Source organism: Pelodiscus sinensis, chromosome 1 (assembly GCF_052426305.1).
Source record: "Pelodiscus sinensis isolate ZL-2025 chromosome 1, ASM5242630v1, whole genome shotgun sequence".
NCBI classification, from domain to species: Eukaryota; Metazoa; Chordata; order Testudines; family Trionychidae; genus Pelodiscus; species Pelodiscus sinensis.
In genome coordinates, this window is record NC_143052.1 from 347,774,503 (window position 1) to 347,793,080 (window position 18,578).

At 58.1% G+C, this 18,578-nt stretch overlaps 1 protein-coding gene across 1 annotated transcript in view; it reads right to left on the reverse strand.

Moving 5' to 3' along the window:
• Positions 1-17,871, reverse strand: part of STARD10 (StAR related lipid transfer domain containing 10) — a 43,300-nt gene extending 25,429 nt beyond the window's left edge. The window contains exon 1 of the mRNA XM_075919631.2: positions 16,810-17,871. Coding sequence (XP_075775746.1) covers positions 16,810-16,971 — 162 coding nt within the window. The 5' untranslated portion in view covers positions 16,972-17,871. The remainder of the gene's footprint in view (positions 1-16,809) is intronic.
• Positions 17,872-18,578: the final 707 nt, after the last annotated feature.

Genomic DNA, 18,578 nt, shown 5'->3' on the forward strand with positions numbered 1-18,578 from the left:
GTTTGGCGAAACTCACGGTAACCATGGCAGCAAAAATATCATCCAAAAAGATTCTGAGAAGGGGGGTGACCCATTGTCCTATGCAAAACGGAGGGAACTCTCAATGCTCCATAGATATTGGTCCCCTGAACAAAGCCATTCGGCACAAGTCGAATCTCCTGGAGTAGCAGGAGAGGAGAGCTGGGCAGGACTAGAATGGCAGGGCGTTGGCGAGTCAAGTGGGAGGTGCAACCGCCGTCCTGCCCCGTGTCCTCCTGGGGCTGGGCTGGCTGGGAATCCTGCAGAACAGGGCTGACTTGCACTGGGGGAGCTGGCTTGGGAGTTGCACAGAGGGGGCTTGGCTTGCGATAGCAGGGCAGTGGATGACATAGGCAAGAGAAGGCCTTGCCTTCCAAGCTGCCTACGCTCTCTGGCTGGCCAGGAAGGATCGGGTTGCTGCGTGGCCATCTGGGAAGGGTAGGGCCACGCCACCCGTTGGGACTAGGGACACTAGAAGGGCTGGGGAGGGAGCCAGACTTGGCTCCATGGAGGGAAGGAGAGGGGCTGGAGTTTGCCTTCCCCGACTCGGCCTTCACGCATGGTGGGGAACAGAGGAGAAAGAGGCCCTGCAGGCACTGGAGACTGGAGAGCAGCAAGATGAAATTCGGTAACAGGACTAGTACGTGATGTGCCACATGCTGGTCTTATGCCCAAAGGAAACGTTTGCATCTTGGGCACATGCCAACACAGGTAATTCCATCCTGACAACCTCGCCATGGGATACCATCAACGTCGTCTCTTCTGCTCTGAGCTTGTTGTGGGCCACAGTTGTTAACCAAAAACAAAAAACACCCCCCCCCACACACACACACAAAACCCCACAAAAAACCAAACAGCTGCCGCGTTCCAGCCCAGAAGTGGCTGCATTTCAGCACAGATGAAGCCGTCCCAGAAACCGTAGGTAGTTTGTACAAAATACGTTGGGAGCCCTTCAATAAACAACCACGTGTTGCCACTTGAAAGATAATTGGGGGCAGAGAGGGGAGAGTGCGGTACGAGGGAGAGACTTGGGATTGAAGTGATGGAAACTGAGCTGGGTAAGGGGGAGATACTACTACTAGAGTCACCCTTCCCAGGGCGGTTGGGGGAGGTTTCTGAGTCCAACCAGCCCCTAGAGGCTGGGGAGTTCTGGCATCAAGCTACGGCTGATAGAACAGGGACCTTTGCCTTCATAGGATCTGCAGTCAATTTCCCCTGAAAATGGGGGGGGTCAGTTAGACCCCACTGTGCCCCCAAAAGGGAAAACCCTGAAGGCCTTACCTGACCCACCTCCGCTTTCCCATGCTGCCTCAAGGGTTAGTCTGCTCCTGCTTCCCGTGGATGTCAGGGAAGCAGGAGCAGGCCCTCAATCAGCCTGCCACATGAGACTCCCTTCCTGGAGAGGCCAAGAGCGCCACAGCCCTGTCCCTGCAGGTCGGAGAGACTGCAGCTCTGCTCTTCCGCGCGGCCGTCTGGGGCACTAACTACTAGGGCTTACAGCCGCCTGGGAAACAACCGGGGTTTCGCGCTGGGCGCATACGACGCTAGTAGAGCTGCCTGGGCCAAGCCACTGAAATGGCAAGAGCGGCAGGCCCCCTTGCCAGCTATTCACGGGGAGGCGACCCTGGCCCGTGGCGAGCCGGTCACAGCCCCAAGCCAGTGGCTGTTTCTCCCCGATGTGCACAGCCAAGATTTTGCCTGGAGTGTAACCCACATTACCAGAGACTATCCAAATCCACAGCGGAGGCCAGGGAGCACAGGGTGCAACAAGACAACAGCATGAGCCCAGAGGTCTCTGCTATTTCCCCTCAGAGGAGCATGCGGGGGTGCAGTTACGACAGAAGCGCCTCCCAGCCCCAGCTCTGGGAAAGTGGGGCCCTGGTCCAGCACATGGCGAGTCCTTTCCCAAGCAGCTTACGGTCTCAACAGGCCAGACGGACGGAGAGGTGAGGGGAAGTAGCGAACCCCTGGGGTTACAACAAGGATCTCCCGGTCCAGGGTCCAGTCCGCTGAAGCACACGGCTTCCTCCAGCAGAAAGCATAGCTGGGTGTTTGTACAGCTCCTAGCCCCACGGAGGCGTGCGGAGGGCTCCTTGGTGCTACAGCGATACTGATACACGAGGATACCCCCCAAACCGGCAGTGACAGCCACTTCTGCCTTGACCTTCGCCGGTCAAAGGGGGCAAAGTCCAGCGCCCAGCGGGGAGAGGGCCGGGCCCGTCTCCTAGCACACCCGGAATTAGAGGAGGGGGCTACATTGTGGGCAGACACCGGTGATGCCTGCTCCCACCCTATCTAGCATGTATCCCATTGCACTAACCGGCTACGCAGCGTGTCTGTCAGCACTGAATTAAACATGGAGCACAGGCACTAGCAGAGCCGTGTGAGCTGGATCCGAGCCTGAATGTCGGCACCGCCACTTGGCACTCACATCCACACGTAGGCAGCAATGCGGGCGCAGTTTTACAGAGGGAGCCACAAAGGCAAGAAGGATGCTCGGGACACTAGTCGAGACTTCTGTGCAAGGCCCGGACCTGCCAGACTCAGGTCAGGTACTTGGCCGCTCTGTGCCTCAGTTTCCCCACCTGTACAATGAGGATCACAGCCTGGCCCCCAGGGGTGACAAGGAATGGAATCAGAAGTTTAAGGCTGGATGAGGGCGTTTAGTCCAGCTCTCCCTCCCCCCCTGCCCTGAGGAGATCAGACACCATGGTGAGGGGCTGGATAAGTCTGGGAGATAGGGGAGGTGCCCCAGAGCACACCGTGAGTCAGGGCCAGGAGTGGGACTGGAACACAGGTCGCCTGGGCCAGCACAGTCCAGACGAGATCACGCTTACCTCCGGCTTGTGACCCGAGAGCGGACAAAATGGCTGGGACACTGGGTTTGCGAGACACATGGTAAGCCAGGTTCTACTCAGGAGCAGCCTGTGTCCCGCCCCAGAGCCAGCCCGATATGCGGCAGCACGATCGAGGCAGGAGAACCCAGCCTCCCTCAGTAGATCCTGCGTTTTCAGAAGCGCTTGGCCCTGAGCTAGCTCTGGGAAGACCCTTCACCCACTCAGGCCACTGCTGAGAGCCCCCAGACTCCCCCTGCCCCAGGCAGGTTCCCTCAGTGGGGCGGTGGAGGGGGAAGGGCAGAACTAACCCCTGCACTCCCCAGAGAGGTTACATGCTGTTTCATGGGCTCACACGTAGGCAACCGCGTGAACAGCTCACCGCTGGGACGAGCTGCGCAGCCAGATCCAGACTTTGGCGCCAGGCTGAGGCCGGGGTTTGGACCCTGGCCCAGCCGTGTCCTTTCTCTGCTGGGGCTCAGCAGGTTTTTCTCCTGACTTCCAAGGACGGCAATCCTCACATCCCACCCCTCCCAGGTGAGTCAGGAGGGGCCGGTGAAGCCATCTCGCAGACGGGGAAACTGAGGCACGACGTGATGAAGCGACATGCCCAGAGCCAGGAAGAAGAGCCAGACCTGCCTGGCTGCCAGCCCGCAGGTGCGTTCCCCAGCCGGCACTGCTCCTGGACGTTGGGTGTCGTTTGCGGACAGATGCACCATTTGGAGGGGAGCAGGGAAGCCTGTGGCCTCCCGGGGGACCGGGCTGCCAAGAAGACATGTGCATCTGAGCGGGACAAGGAAGGGAAACAGGGATTTCCCGCAGAACCCTGCTCCCCTGGCTAAAGGGGAGTGAGGGACAAAGTTGGGGCTGGGCAGGGCGAGACCAGAGCGCCGGAGTGGGGGAGGGGAGCCCGGGAACTGCACAGCAGCTGGTTCAGAGGGAGCTGGGCTCCCAGCACAGAGAGCAAGATATGGGCAACAGCAACTGGGGGAGAGGCGGGTGCAGCCAGGGAAGTGGTCTGAGAAAGGGCCAGCTTTGGTGCAGAATGGGTGGCGCGGGGTGTCACTGCAGGGCATACGGGAAAGCGTGGAGAACTCGAGACCGCTCCCAAGGGCTGGAGGAGGTGGGGGTGACCGCCAAGTGATCACCTTATAGGGAACATGGGTCACCATTGTGCCCATTAGCCCATCCTGGGCCAGGCGCTGCACACGCAGAACAGAGTCCCCGCCCCAAGCAGCTTACAGTCTAAGAATGGCTGGGCAGAGACAGATGGGGAAGCACAAGGGAGCAACAAGACTGGCCTGCTCAAGAGCACCGGGGACCCCACTGGATCAGTGCTAGGGGGGTGCATAGACACACGCTCAGGCACGTGGTCCCTGCCTTGAAGAGTTTCCAAGCTCAGTCGGCAAGACAGACAAAAGCTTGTGGGGAAACTGAGGCAGGGAGCAGGCGCATGACTTGCCCGAGGTCACTGGCAGAGAACCCAGCTCTCCTGACTCCCGGGTTCCTGTTCTAGCTGCTAGACCATGTTGTTGTCCGTGACCTCTCTAAGATGAATGGGGACAGATTGGTAAACTGAGGCACAGGTTGGCACAGCAAGTTGCCCACGCTCACAGAATGAAAAGGTGGCAGAGGAGGGACTGGCACCCAGGCTCGCTAGCTCCCGGCCCACAGCTCTAGCCACTAGGTAGCACTCCCTCCAGGCGATGCAATTTTGGCACTGCAGTCCCAGCGAGTGGTGGGGGGTCACATCGTGTACTCGGCACAAAGGGATCAGCCGACTCGAAGCGCCTGCGTCTATGCCTACGTGTCACGCACTGGCCAGAACTGGTCCGACGGGGTGAGTCAGCTGCCTCCAGCGAGAGGAGAGGAGCCCGCCGGGGGATGACTCCTAGTATCACCACACCGGCAGGCACCCACGCCGGCACTTTGATCCTCGGCAGCAGCTGGGCCAGACACACCAGTCCCACACGGCCTGCTGGGAACGGCCTGGACGTGGGCAGGGCAGGGCACTGAAATGTCAGCACTGCCAGGCACAGGCAGCAGATCCGGGAAGTCTCCGGGGTCTCTGCATGCTGCAGCCTTGAATCAATATTGACTCTTCGGCTGCTCACGGGCGGGAGGAGCAGCGGGGTGGGGAGGAATGAGCCAGCGAGGTAGGGCAGGATGGCTGCCCGAACACAGAACAACGACACTCGGCTTGCTGGCCCTGCACGCTCTGGGTGGAGCTGCAGCTGCAGCTGCAGCAGCTGACGGCAAAGCTGAGCTGGCTTTCCCCTCAGTGGCATGAAAACCCAGAGCTGCGAGCTGGCAGCTTGCACTGTCCAAGCCCACCCAGCATCCAAACCCCCTAGGCTGCCGTGGCTTTGCGGCCATCCGTACCTGGGCCAGTGACATCAAAGCTAGCGTAGGTACCTGCCGTGGGCACCCTGGCTTTACCCCGATCACCACATCGAGGAGGTGTCTACACAGCAGTGCCCCACGGAGCTAGTGTTGGAGAACAAGATGAGAAAGGGAGGAAACTGAGGCACAGAGAAGGGATGGGACCAGCCTGAGGTCACTCAGTGCCTGAGCTGAGAACAGACCCCAGGTCTCCCAATCCCAGGTCAGTGGGATAATCACTGCAGTGTGCCATTCGCTGGCCACCTGTGTCCAAAGCCACAGGCGCTTGGCTCGCAGCTGCTCCGCAAGACCCCTTTACAAGACAGACTCCAAGTCCCTCCTAGCCCGATGAAGTGTCGAGGAAAGGTGGCAAGGCAGATCTTGCGGGGAAGGCAAAGAACTGGGAGGAGGCGTCAGCTGGAGTCAATCCCCAGCTCTGTCTACAGACTCCCCGTCCAGTCTTGGAAATGTTACTACCACTCTGCCTCAGTTTCCCCAGCGGTAAACTGAGGGCAGCAAGAGCAGCCGTATCACAGGGTGGTTGCAAGTCTTCAGTGGCTGCCAGGGGAGTCTCACCCAAACGTGCTAGCGCAGGGCAGAGTCTGAGCGACATCGATGCCACCACAACACATCGCCAGTGTGCCCATCACCATAGTGTCTAGGCGCCACTGAAATGTCCAAGTGGCCCTGTACAGCCAGCCCCTGGTGCAGCATGGGAATGCAGCCACCCTGCAGGGATGTTAAGGCAAAGCGAGCTCTTCCAGGTGCTCTAATGCCCCTGCAGGCCAAGCGGGTTCTTATCCCCGCCCCAGAAGCTGCACAATGAGCTTAGAAAGGGGGTGAGGGAAGAGGAAGCACTTAGCACTGCTTTGCTTTCCAACGTCCCAGCATTTACCAACCCCCTCTAGCATCAGTCACCTCAGTGCACATTCCAGGTACCGACAAAGTCGCCCTCTCCAGTAGCCCTTTGGAGGAAGGCCCCTTTCTGTCTCCATCTCACAACTAGAAAAACTGAGGCACGGGGAGGCTACGTGACTTGCCCAGAGTCACATGGCAACGCAGTGGCAAAGCCCCAGAATAGAACCCAGGAATCCTGAACGCCTGATCTCCAGCTCTAGCCACGACACATCACTCTGCTTTGACCCACAGAACGAGCATCCTCCCTGTTGTTCAGACGTCCAGCCTAGAGCACTGGCAGCTGGGCCCACCCCGCGTCTCCGCGACTGCAGAGCCCATGGCTGGTCAAGGATGCGGGGAGGAGTGGACGCCGGGTGCCTGGGAGGAATGAAAGGGTTTCCCAACCGCATGGGGCAAACGCACTGCCAAGCCACATGCTTTGGCTGACTCCAGCAAGACTCCCAACCGCACGGCGCTTGCTGATGGGCCCTAGGCTGCCATCATGGCGTCCGGCGGTTCTTGCTGCACGCAGCCCTCCCGGGCCTCTGCAGAGCTTCTGCACAGCAGCTGGCAAGGGAGTGACCCAAATACGCTGCTGTGTGTCGCCGTGGAGCAGGGAGGCACTCGAGGCTTTGGGCGATGGGGGAGTGTTTGGGTGATTTAAGACAGATCTCAGGGCCTGTCATTTCTCATTGCCGAGACGGACGCGGTTATTTTACTCCCTGGCGTTGGCTAGCTCCCCTGCAAGGCTCGCTGGACATACGCTCTTCCTTGCGTCAAAGTGGCAAGCGCTGGGGAGTCCGACAGCTTCAGTCCGCTCAGGAAGGTCAAATCTGCTCTTCCCCCATGGGCTCGGGCGTGGGCAGTGGCTTTCTGCCTTAAACTGAACCCAGGAAATGCCGGACCAGCGCTCAGACCACAGGCCCCAACGACCGATCTCTCACAGCGACCAGCACAGGCTGCTCTAAAAAGGTGCCAGAGACTTCTTAGCAACCCACTTGGGAATTATCTGTTCCTACAGGAAGTTTCTTCCTGACCATGGGGGGTGCATGCCCTGAAGCATGGATGTTTCATATCCTCAACGTTAATACTTGTAGCCTCTCGTGTACCTCTAGATGAAGTCGCACAAGCCTCTAAGTCCTTCCCCACTACCAAGGGAGAGGGGAGGCTGAAACTTTAACAAAGACCTTCTGCCCCCCCCCCCCAAATGTTTCTCCTGCATCTGAGTCATAGGCACTGGGTTTTAAATAGTGGGACTAAGAGTATCAGCTTTCCCTCACTCCGCTGTCATAAATCTGCCAGGTTCTCCACCAGATGCAGACTTGGGAAGAAACGGATTAGACGAGACCTGAATTTCAAACGTAAAAACAAATCTGAGAGACTTCGGAGTTTTCTTTAATCTGCCTGCAGCCATAGGGGAAAAAATGAGGCACAACACCCCTCCCGCCCCCCATGCTTTCGCTGGATGGCTTGATGGGCGCATTTACCCTATGCCCTTCATTCAAGGTCTTTGGTCCAGCCCCCACCAAGCATGCACATGTGAATGTGCCACCTCCTTCACCCCCAGGAGCTGCCTGCTTCCCCACAGAGCCCAGGGCTCCAGAGGAGACAGCTGGGTGGAGCAGGGGCAGCGGGATGGAGCCGCAGGGAGAGGAGCTGGGGAAAGGCGGCTGGGCCAGGAGGAAGAAGAGAGAAAGCGGCGGAGGAGCAAAAGGAGCAGGGAGGGAGACGGCAGCTGCAGCAAAGGAGACGGTGAGGTTTTATGATGGGGTGATGCTCCCACGTGGGCCCCTCCCCCTCCCAGGCATATGGCAGGCGCAAGGCACCCAAAGCTCCATCCAGAGCGCAGTCTGTCACTGGAACCGAACTGCGGCGGGCGAAGGGGGAGGGTATCTCTAACCCCCCTCAGTTTCTAGTCCCTCCCCCCCACCAGCCTGGTCTGCCACCTGCGAGGGCTGCGCAGGCTACGGGTGCCTGGAGTCCGCCCTGTGCTCAGGAGCGGGGGCGGTTTCCAGCGAGGCGGGCGGCAGAACCTGCCTGACGGGAAACCCAGGCACACAAGGAGGCCGACTGGCCACGGAGGGCGCCAGGGCCGGATCAGAGATCGCAGCCTGCCCCGGGCTGCCCCAGCCTAGCCAGGGAGCTGGGGGCATCCGCAGGGCTTGCATGGGCTACAGGCCACCCCGCTGCTCCACCCCAACTCCCTTCACCCTCCTTCAGAGCCATCTCCAAGCCACAGGCCTCGGCTGGGAGGGACAGAGGGACCCATTCCAGCCAGAGACAAAGCAGGCCCATCCCCAGCCGGGGCGGCTCTGCCATTCACAGCTGCAAAACTGGCACCTGCATTGTGTGGACACAGCAATTTGTCCAGTCTCTCCGTGTCCTGTACCATGGTGGAGGCTCCACGTCCCTGCTGCAGGACGAACAACAGACCTTCCCGAGAAGGCCGGATCTCAGTGGACATGAATCTGAGGGGCGGTGGGGGTATGACTTAGGAAACCTGGGTTCAAATCCCAGCTGTGCCACAGACTCCATTATCCCGTACCTCAGTTTCCCCCACTGTACAATGGGGAGAAAGCTTTTGTCCAGCCAACACCCCCCCACACACTGCAGAGTTCTCCGAGGCGCTCTGAGGAGGAGCCGAACTGGCTTTTCTGCCCCATGTCTGAGGGATCTGGCGGCTCTAGCTCAGCTCCCCCGGCTGCCTGACACTCGCTCTGCTGCAGGCTTCACCATCTGTGTAACCAAGACATTGCTGCCATATTAATTAGCTGGGGTGTAAAGGGGTAATTTAGCTGCAGAGCACTGTCTGCCAGGGTGAGAGGGGTCCAAGGCCCCTCCCACACGCCCCCTGCTTTTGAGCACCCACGGTGATCCGCTAAGCTGGAAAGGCCCCTTAATAAATCTCAGGGGGGAGGGGGAAGAGGGGTTGGTTAGTTAGTTCCCAGTATCAAAAGGAAAGGGAAGGGTCTATGAGAAATCGGGACCCTGAGGCTATGTCTATACTGCCGGGGGGGAGGGGGGGGGGGGAAGGGGGGCGGGGGTTTCTGCAGAAGACATGCAAATCACGCTCTCATTTGCATATCTTCTGCAGATCCTTTCTGCAGAATAGGTTTTGCCACTAAAAAGCTCCGTGTAGACAGGGCCATTTGTCGGGGGAAAAAAACCCCTTTTTCGCAAGATCCTGTAAGCCTTATTTTTTGAGGAATAAAGGATCTTGCAAAAAAGGGTTTTGTTCCGACAAATGGCCCCGTCTACACAGGGCTTTATAGTGGCAAAACCTCTTCCGCAGAAAGGATCACCAGAAGATATGCAAATGAGAGCATGATTTGCATACCTTCCACGGGGGGGGGGGGGGGGGGCAGAGAGAAGGGAATGGCAGTATAGACATAGCCTGAGACGGACAGCCCCCAGGAACAATGGGACGGGGCCAGTGCTCCAGGCCAGCTTGATTGACAGGGCAGGGAGGCCAATGATAGAGTGAGGAAGCTAGGGAGAGTCCAGTGAGCTGGATTTACCAGGGTCAGACTGTGTGGGGCAGAGTTAAGGAGACAGCATAGGCCTGAGCTGAGCTGGGGAGGAGCCACGGCGGGCAGAGTGTGCCAGAGACGCAGCCCAGCAGCAGAGCCATGCTGGGAGCGGGGCAGCAGCCACGGAGCCAGAGAAGTAGCCCAGGCGCTGGAGGCAGCGCAGCAAAGACTGGAGCTGGAGCAGCACAGAGGATCCTGGGTAGAGCACAGAGGGACTCCACCAGCCAAGAGGCCTGGCAGGCCAGACCTGGGGGACAGGGAGGGGGAAGGATCCTGCCACCCAGAGCAAGTGTCTGACCTGCAGCACCCCTGCCACACAGCGAGGGCTGGAAGAGGAGGCCTGCATGGAACAGACTGTGAATTGTCCTGACACCCCAGAGACATAGCGGGTGAGGTCTCCGTGCTAGAGAGAGGGGTTTTCCTCGCTCTCTCTTTTTCGATTGTTGTTTTCTAAATTACATTTGCTTTGAACTCTGTGTTCAATGCGAAGAGAACACCTCAGCCTGGGGACACCCAGCCCCTGCCCTAGGGTGGGACAGGGGGGTTGAGCCCCAGAAATCCTGGGCTCCGCCTGGTTGGGGTCACAAGGACTGTGCCCCACTGGAGGGTGGAAGGGGAAGCTTCTGGGTACAGGAAGCGGGAGCAGGGACCCGGATACTTTTGTTGGCCTATTTCACCAGGGTGGTGCAGAAGCCAGGAAAACGTCCCCCTCCCCCCCACATAGCAGGACCCCTCCCTGGCTTACACAGGTCCTGTGAGAGGAGACCACCAGGACAGTGACAGAGCAACCTCTGCCGCCAGCGTGACCCAGCAAGTGCTGGCTGTAGCCCCTTCGAGTCCCATTTTGCTAGGCGCTGCCCAGACAGAACAGAAAGCTTGTCTCTGCCCCATAACGCTAGGTAGAGTCCAGTGGTGGTGGGGGGGTTTCATCTCTCCCTCATTCCTAGTCCTCAATACAGACTCAGCCTCCCCCCTCCCCCCCCCCCGTCACTGCACCCTCCTTGGCTTGCCCACACACCTGCCAGCCGTTCTGGGAACCCGACTAGTCGGGTTTCTAGTCCACGGGATTCGGCTGCCAGCAGACAGACGCTGCAACAGCCCAGGACACAAGCATGGGACTGCCAGTCCCTGGGTGCAAACAAGCATCCGCGCCGCCCCCCAAAAAGGTGCCACCTTCCCCCCCCCCCCCCCAAGTTTATTCTGTGTTAGCTTTGCTCCTGGGAAGGCCGTCAGCGTGGCCTCTCTCTCCTCCCTGCCCCCTCCTTGGAAGTAACCTTTCATTCCTTTTGTCACCAATCCGTTTGGCCCCCTGCTTTGCACCCCTGCTGAGAATGGGCAGCAGAGTCCAGCTATTTGAAACCCCCCATCGCTTAGGAAGGGAGTTAATTATTAACCAGGAGGCGCGCTTCCTGTGTGCAGACCGTGTCATTGGAGCCCAAGTCAGCGCAGCCTCGTGTGGGTTTTCAGGCTGTTTTTTCTGGTGGGCGGCTAATCATTACAGGAGATCATGCTCCATGACGCAACCCGACTGCAGGCAGAGCTCTTCTGCCTTCCTCTCTCATTCACAGGCCGCCACTGCCGCTCGGAGAAACCCTCCGCATGGTGCCATTCAGCTCAGCCCCTCGGATAAACAGCAATTTACGGAGCGCCTCTGATCCCCCAAGGAGCCGAGAGTGCTTTCCGCCACACACAGCCCTGACTCCCCACCCCTGCCAGACGGCACTCAACGCCGCTACCCGGAGACCAGGGCGCCAAGGGAAGCAGAATGCCAGGCTGAAATTGCAGGGGGTGGCTTTGATCTGGGAACCGAAGTCAGTTTGGCCCAGGGGCGGCCCTTGGCATGCCTGGATCCAGTCCCCAAGCCTTGAGGCTTCCCCCGGAACATTGGGGACCCCCACCAGTATTGTCCAGACCCCACATCCCACCCTGTTCTTGCCCACTCCCCCCATCCCAGTCTGCTCCTGCACTTTACCACACACCCCCATCCCAATCCCCAGCCAGCTCCTACATCCCCCCTCCTACCCAGACCTCCCACCCCAAGCCTGTTTCCCAGCAGCCCTCTGACACACTGAACCCCTCCTCTTGGCCCCACCCCAGAGACTAGTGAGGCCCCCCAGATCTACTAGCCTGGCCCCCCTACGCTCTGCTGTGTGAGAGGAACATGGGGAGTGTCTTTCTGCTTCTCAGTCAGGTGATTTGTTTAGTTTTTTGCTTCTTATCTTTGTGCGGCCCCCAACTGGTTTTTCTGTGGGTCAGCGGCCCCCCAAAGGTTCCCCACCCCTGGCCTAGCCCCTCAGCCAGAGCGTGGCAGCGACAAGTTAATAGGTGCCACAGGAAATCACAGCCCACAAGGGACAATTTCAGGGATCGTCCCATAGACAGGCCACCTGCGCGGTGCCAGAGCGGGATGCGCCAGCTGGGCCGGTGACATCACTTCCCACAGTGGGTGAGGTGTCCCCTAGAGGTTTCCTGTCCAAACCCAAGTCAGCTCCAGCTCCCAGGCCAGCTCAGCAGCTGTGGCACCGTTTCGTGTCTGGAGCTGGGGGCACCCACACAACCACAGACACCAATGAAACCGAGGCCAGCAGCAGGCCCATGTGTGGTTAATGCCCAGGAAGGCAGCTCTCCCTGCTGCCGCACAACTCCGGTGGCAGCCAGGGGCTTAGATGGCTCCGGTACCCTGGTGCCGGACAAACCGCAGGTCTGGAGAGGGCTCTCCTGCACAGACAGAGCAGTTGGACTGCGAGCGTCCGCCCCTCAGGATGGCGTTTCCAGCCAGGGGAGGGGAGCTCCAATTTCATGCAAGGATTTGCAGGTACTCTGTGCGCCGACCGCATAGGAGAGGGCAGGGAGGAAGGGTCCCAAGCCGCTGGGGAAGTGGAGAGAGCTGACCCACCGCCCTGCCTCAGGGTGGAGCACATACAGATCTCTTCTCCTTTCCACGACCCGAGCCCGGACGCGAGGGAGCTGCCCAGCCCCCCAGCCATCAGAGTCCCCCTCCCCCTCCCAGCCAGCAGCGGTCTCAGGCGGCAGGTGGAGGAGAGCCGCCCTTGGCTGGCTCTGCAGCTGCAGTGCACCGTGCGGCTGGGCAACGACAGGCCGGAGCATTCACGTCTGAGCTGCAGCCAAGCAAGGTTGCAGTCAGGGCTAGGAGCAGCTGCTTCGAAGCTCCCAGCCTACCAGAGGCAACCCCTGTTTCAGAGCAAAACATGCTCCCGGCTAGAGGAAAAAGACCCACTCGTAAGAGAGCACTTGGCGTTGGAGAGGGCTGTAAACACGGACCCAGAGGCAAGACGTATGGTCAACAGACGCACACACCATATGGACCAGAGGCTGGAACAGTGACTCGCCGGGGCAGATCGCTCAGGCTACGTCTACACAGCAACGGTATTTAACACAGAGTGTGTCGACACTGCAAGCCGGCATTTCAAAGTAATGTCGAGCTGGGGGACCTCTTACTCCACCTCCTGTAACCTGCATTTCACGGGAGTAAGGGAATTCGGAGGAAGAGTGCTCTTCCTTCGCCTTCCTACTGCGCAGACGGCACCAAAAGCCAGGTTAAGCTATTTCCACTTCAGCTATGCAATGGATGTAGCTGAAGGTGCGTCGCTTATTCCAACGTACACCCTGCTGCGTGAACACACCCTCGGAGACTTGCGGGTTTTGAGTGCCCGACACAACGCCCCGAGGGCCTGGTTCCAGAGAAGCAGAGGCCCCACCACCATCTGGGGGAGTTGTGGGCACCTCTGAACAGCCAGGCCTAAAGCATCCCAGGGCAGAAACAGTTAGAAGGGACCACAAGGGTAATCCAGTGTAACCCCTGCTAAGACACAGGCTTTGTTGCATCTAAACCCTGCAAGACAGATGGCTACCCAACCTCCTTCCGAAAACTGCTTCCACCACCACCCAGGCATCTATTCCATTGTCCTATTGGCCTTACCCACAGGAAGCTTTTCTAGATATTTAAATCAGCTACAAATCAGGGTCCCCTTTGGAAAGCTGTAGCTAGCTTCGCTGGGTGTCTGTCAGTCCACGGATGAGAACCTGCTTCCATCCGCCACAGGGGACAGAGGTTGTGAGGTTAATTCAAGCGTCAGATGCTAGGGAAGCACTAAGTGTTGTTATAAAATTGCACCGCTCAGCCAGCGCATTATGGACCTTTCCCCTTCTCCTGAAGCATCAGGGATCACTGGCAGTTTTTTACATGCACAAGCCTGTGTGAGCATTTTCTGTGGATTCAAGGCCTGTCGGGACGATCGTGATGCACACAGTCGTCACCCAGACTGACCTGCTGCACAGCACAGACCAGAGCGTTGCAGCCGGTCTCTCCTGCCTCCAGTCCAATGACTTCGGAATGCTGCGTGGGTGTGACGTGTCATTTTGACAGCCCAGACTGGCTGAAGCCTTCGGTTTGCCCACAGTGAATTTTTCAAGTTCGAGTCACCTACTGAAAACAACTGGTGAGGGGGAGGCTCTCTGCTCTGGAGAGCAGCCGAAGCCACTGATTTCTGCAAAATCTGAGCTTTTGGTTTAAAAAAAAAAAATCAAACATCTATTGAGTGTCTAGGCCTTCCCACGGCAAAGAAACCCTTCCCCGTGAGGAACATACAGTGCAGTCTTCCTTGGTCCACCTGCAGGCAGCTCTAGTGCCTCTTTGGCTGCTCAGAGTTTGTCAGGCTGCTGCCAAGTGAAAGTAACAACACTCTGCAGCTGCCATCCGGAACCGAAAGGGCAGCAGAGAAATGGTCAAGAAATCAGGTGAGTTTGGGGAAGCGCTGAACAGAGGCAGGCACAGGAGAAGGAGTACCACCCAAGATGAAGGGGAGAAGGATGAGAAAGATGGCTCCTTCCTTGCCCTGTGTCATCAAGGCCAGGAGGCTTAACGGGAGAGACGGGAAGCAAAAAGGTGAGGAAGGTTCCTCTCTTGTCTCAAATGCCTGTTAGTGGAAGCCGATGGGAGAGGAAGCCCAGCTACCCACTGTGGCAGAAATCTCAGCAGCCTCCTCTTTCCCAAAAGTGGCTTCCTCCCCCAGGGGCCACCACTGGAAGCTGATCCTTGGAGCTCCCCACCACCTCATCAGCCCCCAGTAGCTAAGTGTCTGCCAAGTTTTTCCAAGCCGCATAAGAGATCCAGCACAGCTCATGCAATGCCCCAGCCTGCCGCAGTAGGGCATTCAGTCCGCCTGCCCCCTTCAGCCTACGGCCACGCAGCTGAGGCTGCCCATAAAGGAGCCAGCTGGTGCAAGTTGGGGAAGGGGATCTGCAAAGGAGACACGTGTCCACTTCTAAACGAGGACACCACGAGAGCCCTGTGACAGCAATGGACATGTGGTAAGCTGGGCTGGTAAGCCCATGGGCCCGTTGTCAGCTTCTGGCCAATCCCAACATCTCTCGCTCTGTGCTTGTACGGCACCTTGCTCTGATGCAGATCAGGTCGTCTGGGTGCGCCCGTAACACAGATAATTACTACCAAGACACCGAGTCCTATTCTCTGACATGGCTTAGTATCTGAGCACCCAGGAAACTAAGCAGTCATGGATCTGGGACTATCACGTACTCTTTCCACACTGCTCCTTGTGCGCACACTTTTCAGACCCTGCCATGGTGGCTTCCCTGAGAACGCGTACCACGGGAAATAAGTTCACTTGTGGAACAAGGTCTGCCCATGGTACCATGATCCCAGCCTGCTCTGGTCCAAGAAGGGTACCCCATCCTTCCACTCAACTACTTTCTACTAACCCACACATGCCACGGGACACGGAGCTTCCGCAGCTGATCCCATTAGGATCCAAGATAGATCCAGCTGCTCAACCTGGCACTGGACAGCCAGTGCTTTGCTGAGGCTCCTGTGGGCTGAGGTGTGCAGACAGCAGGTGCTGGCGGCGGAGACAGAAAGGCATAATGGAGGCGCAGGCACCTGCTGGGACAGCCAGAAGAAGGCCCATTAAGCAGAGCAGAGTGTATAACTCATCTAGCCAAAGGCATCTGCCAGCCACAGGGAGGCAGGGTGGCAAGTTCTAGGGACCGAAGGTGCCAATCACACGCTGCACCGGAGTACGGCTGCTGCTGCGCGGGAAGATTTGGGGCTAGGGACACGGTCGCTTCTCCCTGCAATTTGGGCTCCATGGCCCAGGCCTGCCCTAGCCTCGCTCCATGCTGCAGGGGGCACTCCAGTTCCCCGTGCTTCTGAGGCCACTCGTGGAAACAGGCCTCAGAATGGCAGGTGACTTTGCTGATCCTTCTTGTCTGCCAAGCGACGGAGCGGAGATCTCCCAGGATGTGGAGAAAAATCCTACCTTGGAGGCCCAGGCCTGAGAAAGGTGAGCTGGTTGCCCTGCCCTCTGCTGGCTCCTTGACTGCAGAGCCAGCGCTGGTCAATGAGAGAGTAGGGTGAGGAGGTACTAACACAAGCCAACTGTAGGGTGGGCAGAGCAGCATCATACTTTACTGGCCTCGCAGATGTACCTTCAGGCTCTTCCTGTTCCCCCTGTCCAAGGAGGCGAAGGCCATGCAAAATTCAAAGACAACCTCTCTCAAAATGGACACGAAATGCTTTGTTAAAGACAGTCATTAGCCTGCGGAACTCACTGCACCCAGATACAGAGACAAATAGCTCAGCAAGAGCAGGATTAGAGAACATAATGTGCAAGGACACTAGCGAAAACAGAAGAGTTGAAGGAGATGACGATTCTTCTGTTCCAGGATACTAAGAGGCCGGGGGATTAGGAAGAAATCTCTTGTCACACACCCCTGCGGTTCAGTATGTCACAATTAGGTATATAAAGGAGATTTCATGACAGCATCCTGTCACTGGGCAACAGGTTACCAGGCCAGATAGTCAATCCATTCCACTCATGTAAGAAGAAAGGCCAAGAGATGGATCATTGATCTGATCAGGTGTATACAGGGGTGCCAATCCTGGAAACACTCCCCCACACAACCCTGCATTCCCACCGGCTTCCTGCCCTTGCCCTATACATCTAGAAACCGAAAAAATGCAGAAGCGGCAATTGCAGAGTGTCGATTGCATCCCACTTCAGCAGTATTTGGCAAACAGCCTGGTCAAATCCCTTAACTACAGCGTGTGCGCGCACAGGTGACCCGGCGGATACGTTCCACAATCTCTCCCCTCCCAGCCTCTTTCTTACCTTGATTTTATGCAGAGATCTCTCCACCTCCAAGATCTGGATCCACACCACGATTCCCGATTTGTTATAAGTTTGACTCCAGCCCTCATCCGAGTTGCACTCTGTCCGGAAGTTATTAAAATCCCGATCGTCGGGGATCTGCACGCTTTCCCGGGTGGACATGGTCTTGGAAGGAGCCCTGACAAATTCTAATTTTAAGTGGTCTTAAAAACGACAGCCAGCGTAGGCCTTCGAGGGCGTCTGTCTCTCCCTCTCCAAAAATAATGGGAACACTAGCTTTGCGCTCCCACCAATTAAAAATTGATTTGTCTCTAAAGGTTCAGAACAGGCAGGGGAAAGTAGATTTTAAATTGAAGGTCTCTCCAGTGAGAACCAAGCTGACTCATAAGAATCCCTCTTGTGGAGGACTCACCAGATGGCTCCCATGCCAACAACAGCAACAAAATAGCCAAATAACATCAATATTTCAGTGCAGGCTGGAGGAACCCCCTTGAAATCTGTCCTGCTCCTGGCTGTGGCTGTGTGTGTGTGGCTGTCGCCTTTCCCCCGCGGCTCGCCGCTGCCTCCAAGCCGGCCCCCGCTGCCCAGGTGTGTCAGCACCGGAGCCCAATGGAGAACAGGTGCGTGTGCTTAGCCAAGCAGACGGGGCGGGCTGCTTCCTCCTCCGCGGCTCTACCTCCCGGAGCGCCCCCCGGCCATGCAATCTTCCTCCCCGGGGACGGCCGGAGCCCAGTGCAACCCGCTCCAACTCCGGGGAAGTTCTTGCTCCTCCCCCCTCTGCAGCCCCGGTGGGAGCCGCAGGTTCGCAGCAGCTGGGGCTTTGCAGCGGAGGAGGAGACAAGGCGGGCCGGTCCCGGGGGGCGCTGCACAGCCGGGGTGCAACCCGCTCCCGGGGCTCCCCCTCCTGGCGCCGGCCGCTGCAGGCCGGGGGCGCCCGCCGGGTGCTGGGGGCTGCAGTGGATCCCCCCCTCTGCCCCTGCCTGTGGCTGCGCGGGGGTGTCGGTGCAGCAGGAGGTGAAATTGACGAGTCAAAGCCCAGACACTTCCCAGGGCGCTGCCGGGGAGCCCGCCGGGTCCTAGCGTCCCTCGGATGCGGTGCCGCGAAAGCGGTAGGGGAGGCGCGTCATAATCCATCATAGAACGCTAGGATGGAAGGGACCCCGGCAGGACCAAGCACCATAGACCATCCCTGGCAGGGGTCTGTCCACCCTGCTCGTCCAGTGATGGAGAGTCCAGGACGGCCCTAGGCAATTCATTCCAGGGCTTAACTGGCCACAGGCCTAGCAGCATTTCCAGGGGGAGAGGAAAGCAGGTTGGGTGCAAGCTTGGCGCTCCCTTCCTGCCTCTGTCTGCCTGACCTTGGGCAAGGTGCCTCCATTGGCACAGGGCGGTTTTCTTTCTATGGACACAGTGGTAATTAACCCTTCCGGGCAACGCATGCCAGGGGTGCTCCTGGGAGCTAATGGACTAATCACAATAGCTCTCAGGTACAGGCCCCTGGCAAGAAGGAATCCAGGCAATTTACAGCCCACCATAAAAGGCCGTAATGGTGACCGGTCACAGCTGCTTTGAAAGCATGTTCATGTGTGCATGGCCAAGCTGCGATGAGCTGGCTGGAATGGAGGAGCACCGCTGCCCCCTATTGGAGGGAAATGGAACTGGTCAGCTGTGTGCCAGAGACGCCATATTGCTAACCCCTAATGGAGATTCTCTGCTAGCTTCAGGGCATTTTTGAAGTGGGAAAATTCTGAGTGATGCAGTGATCATTG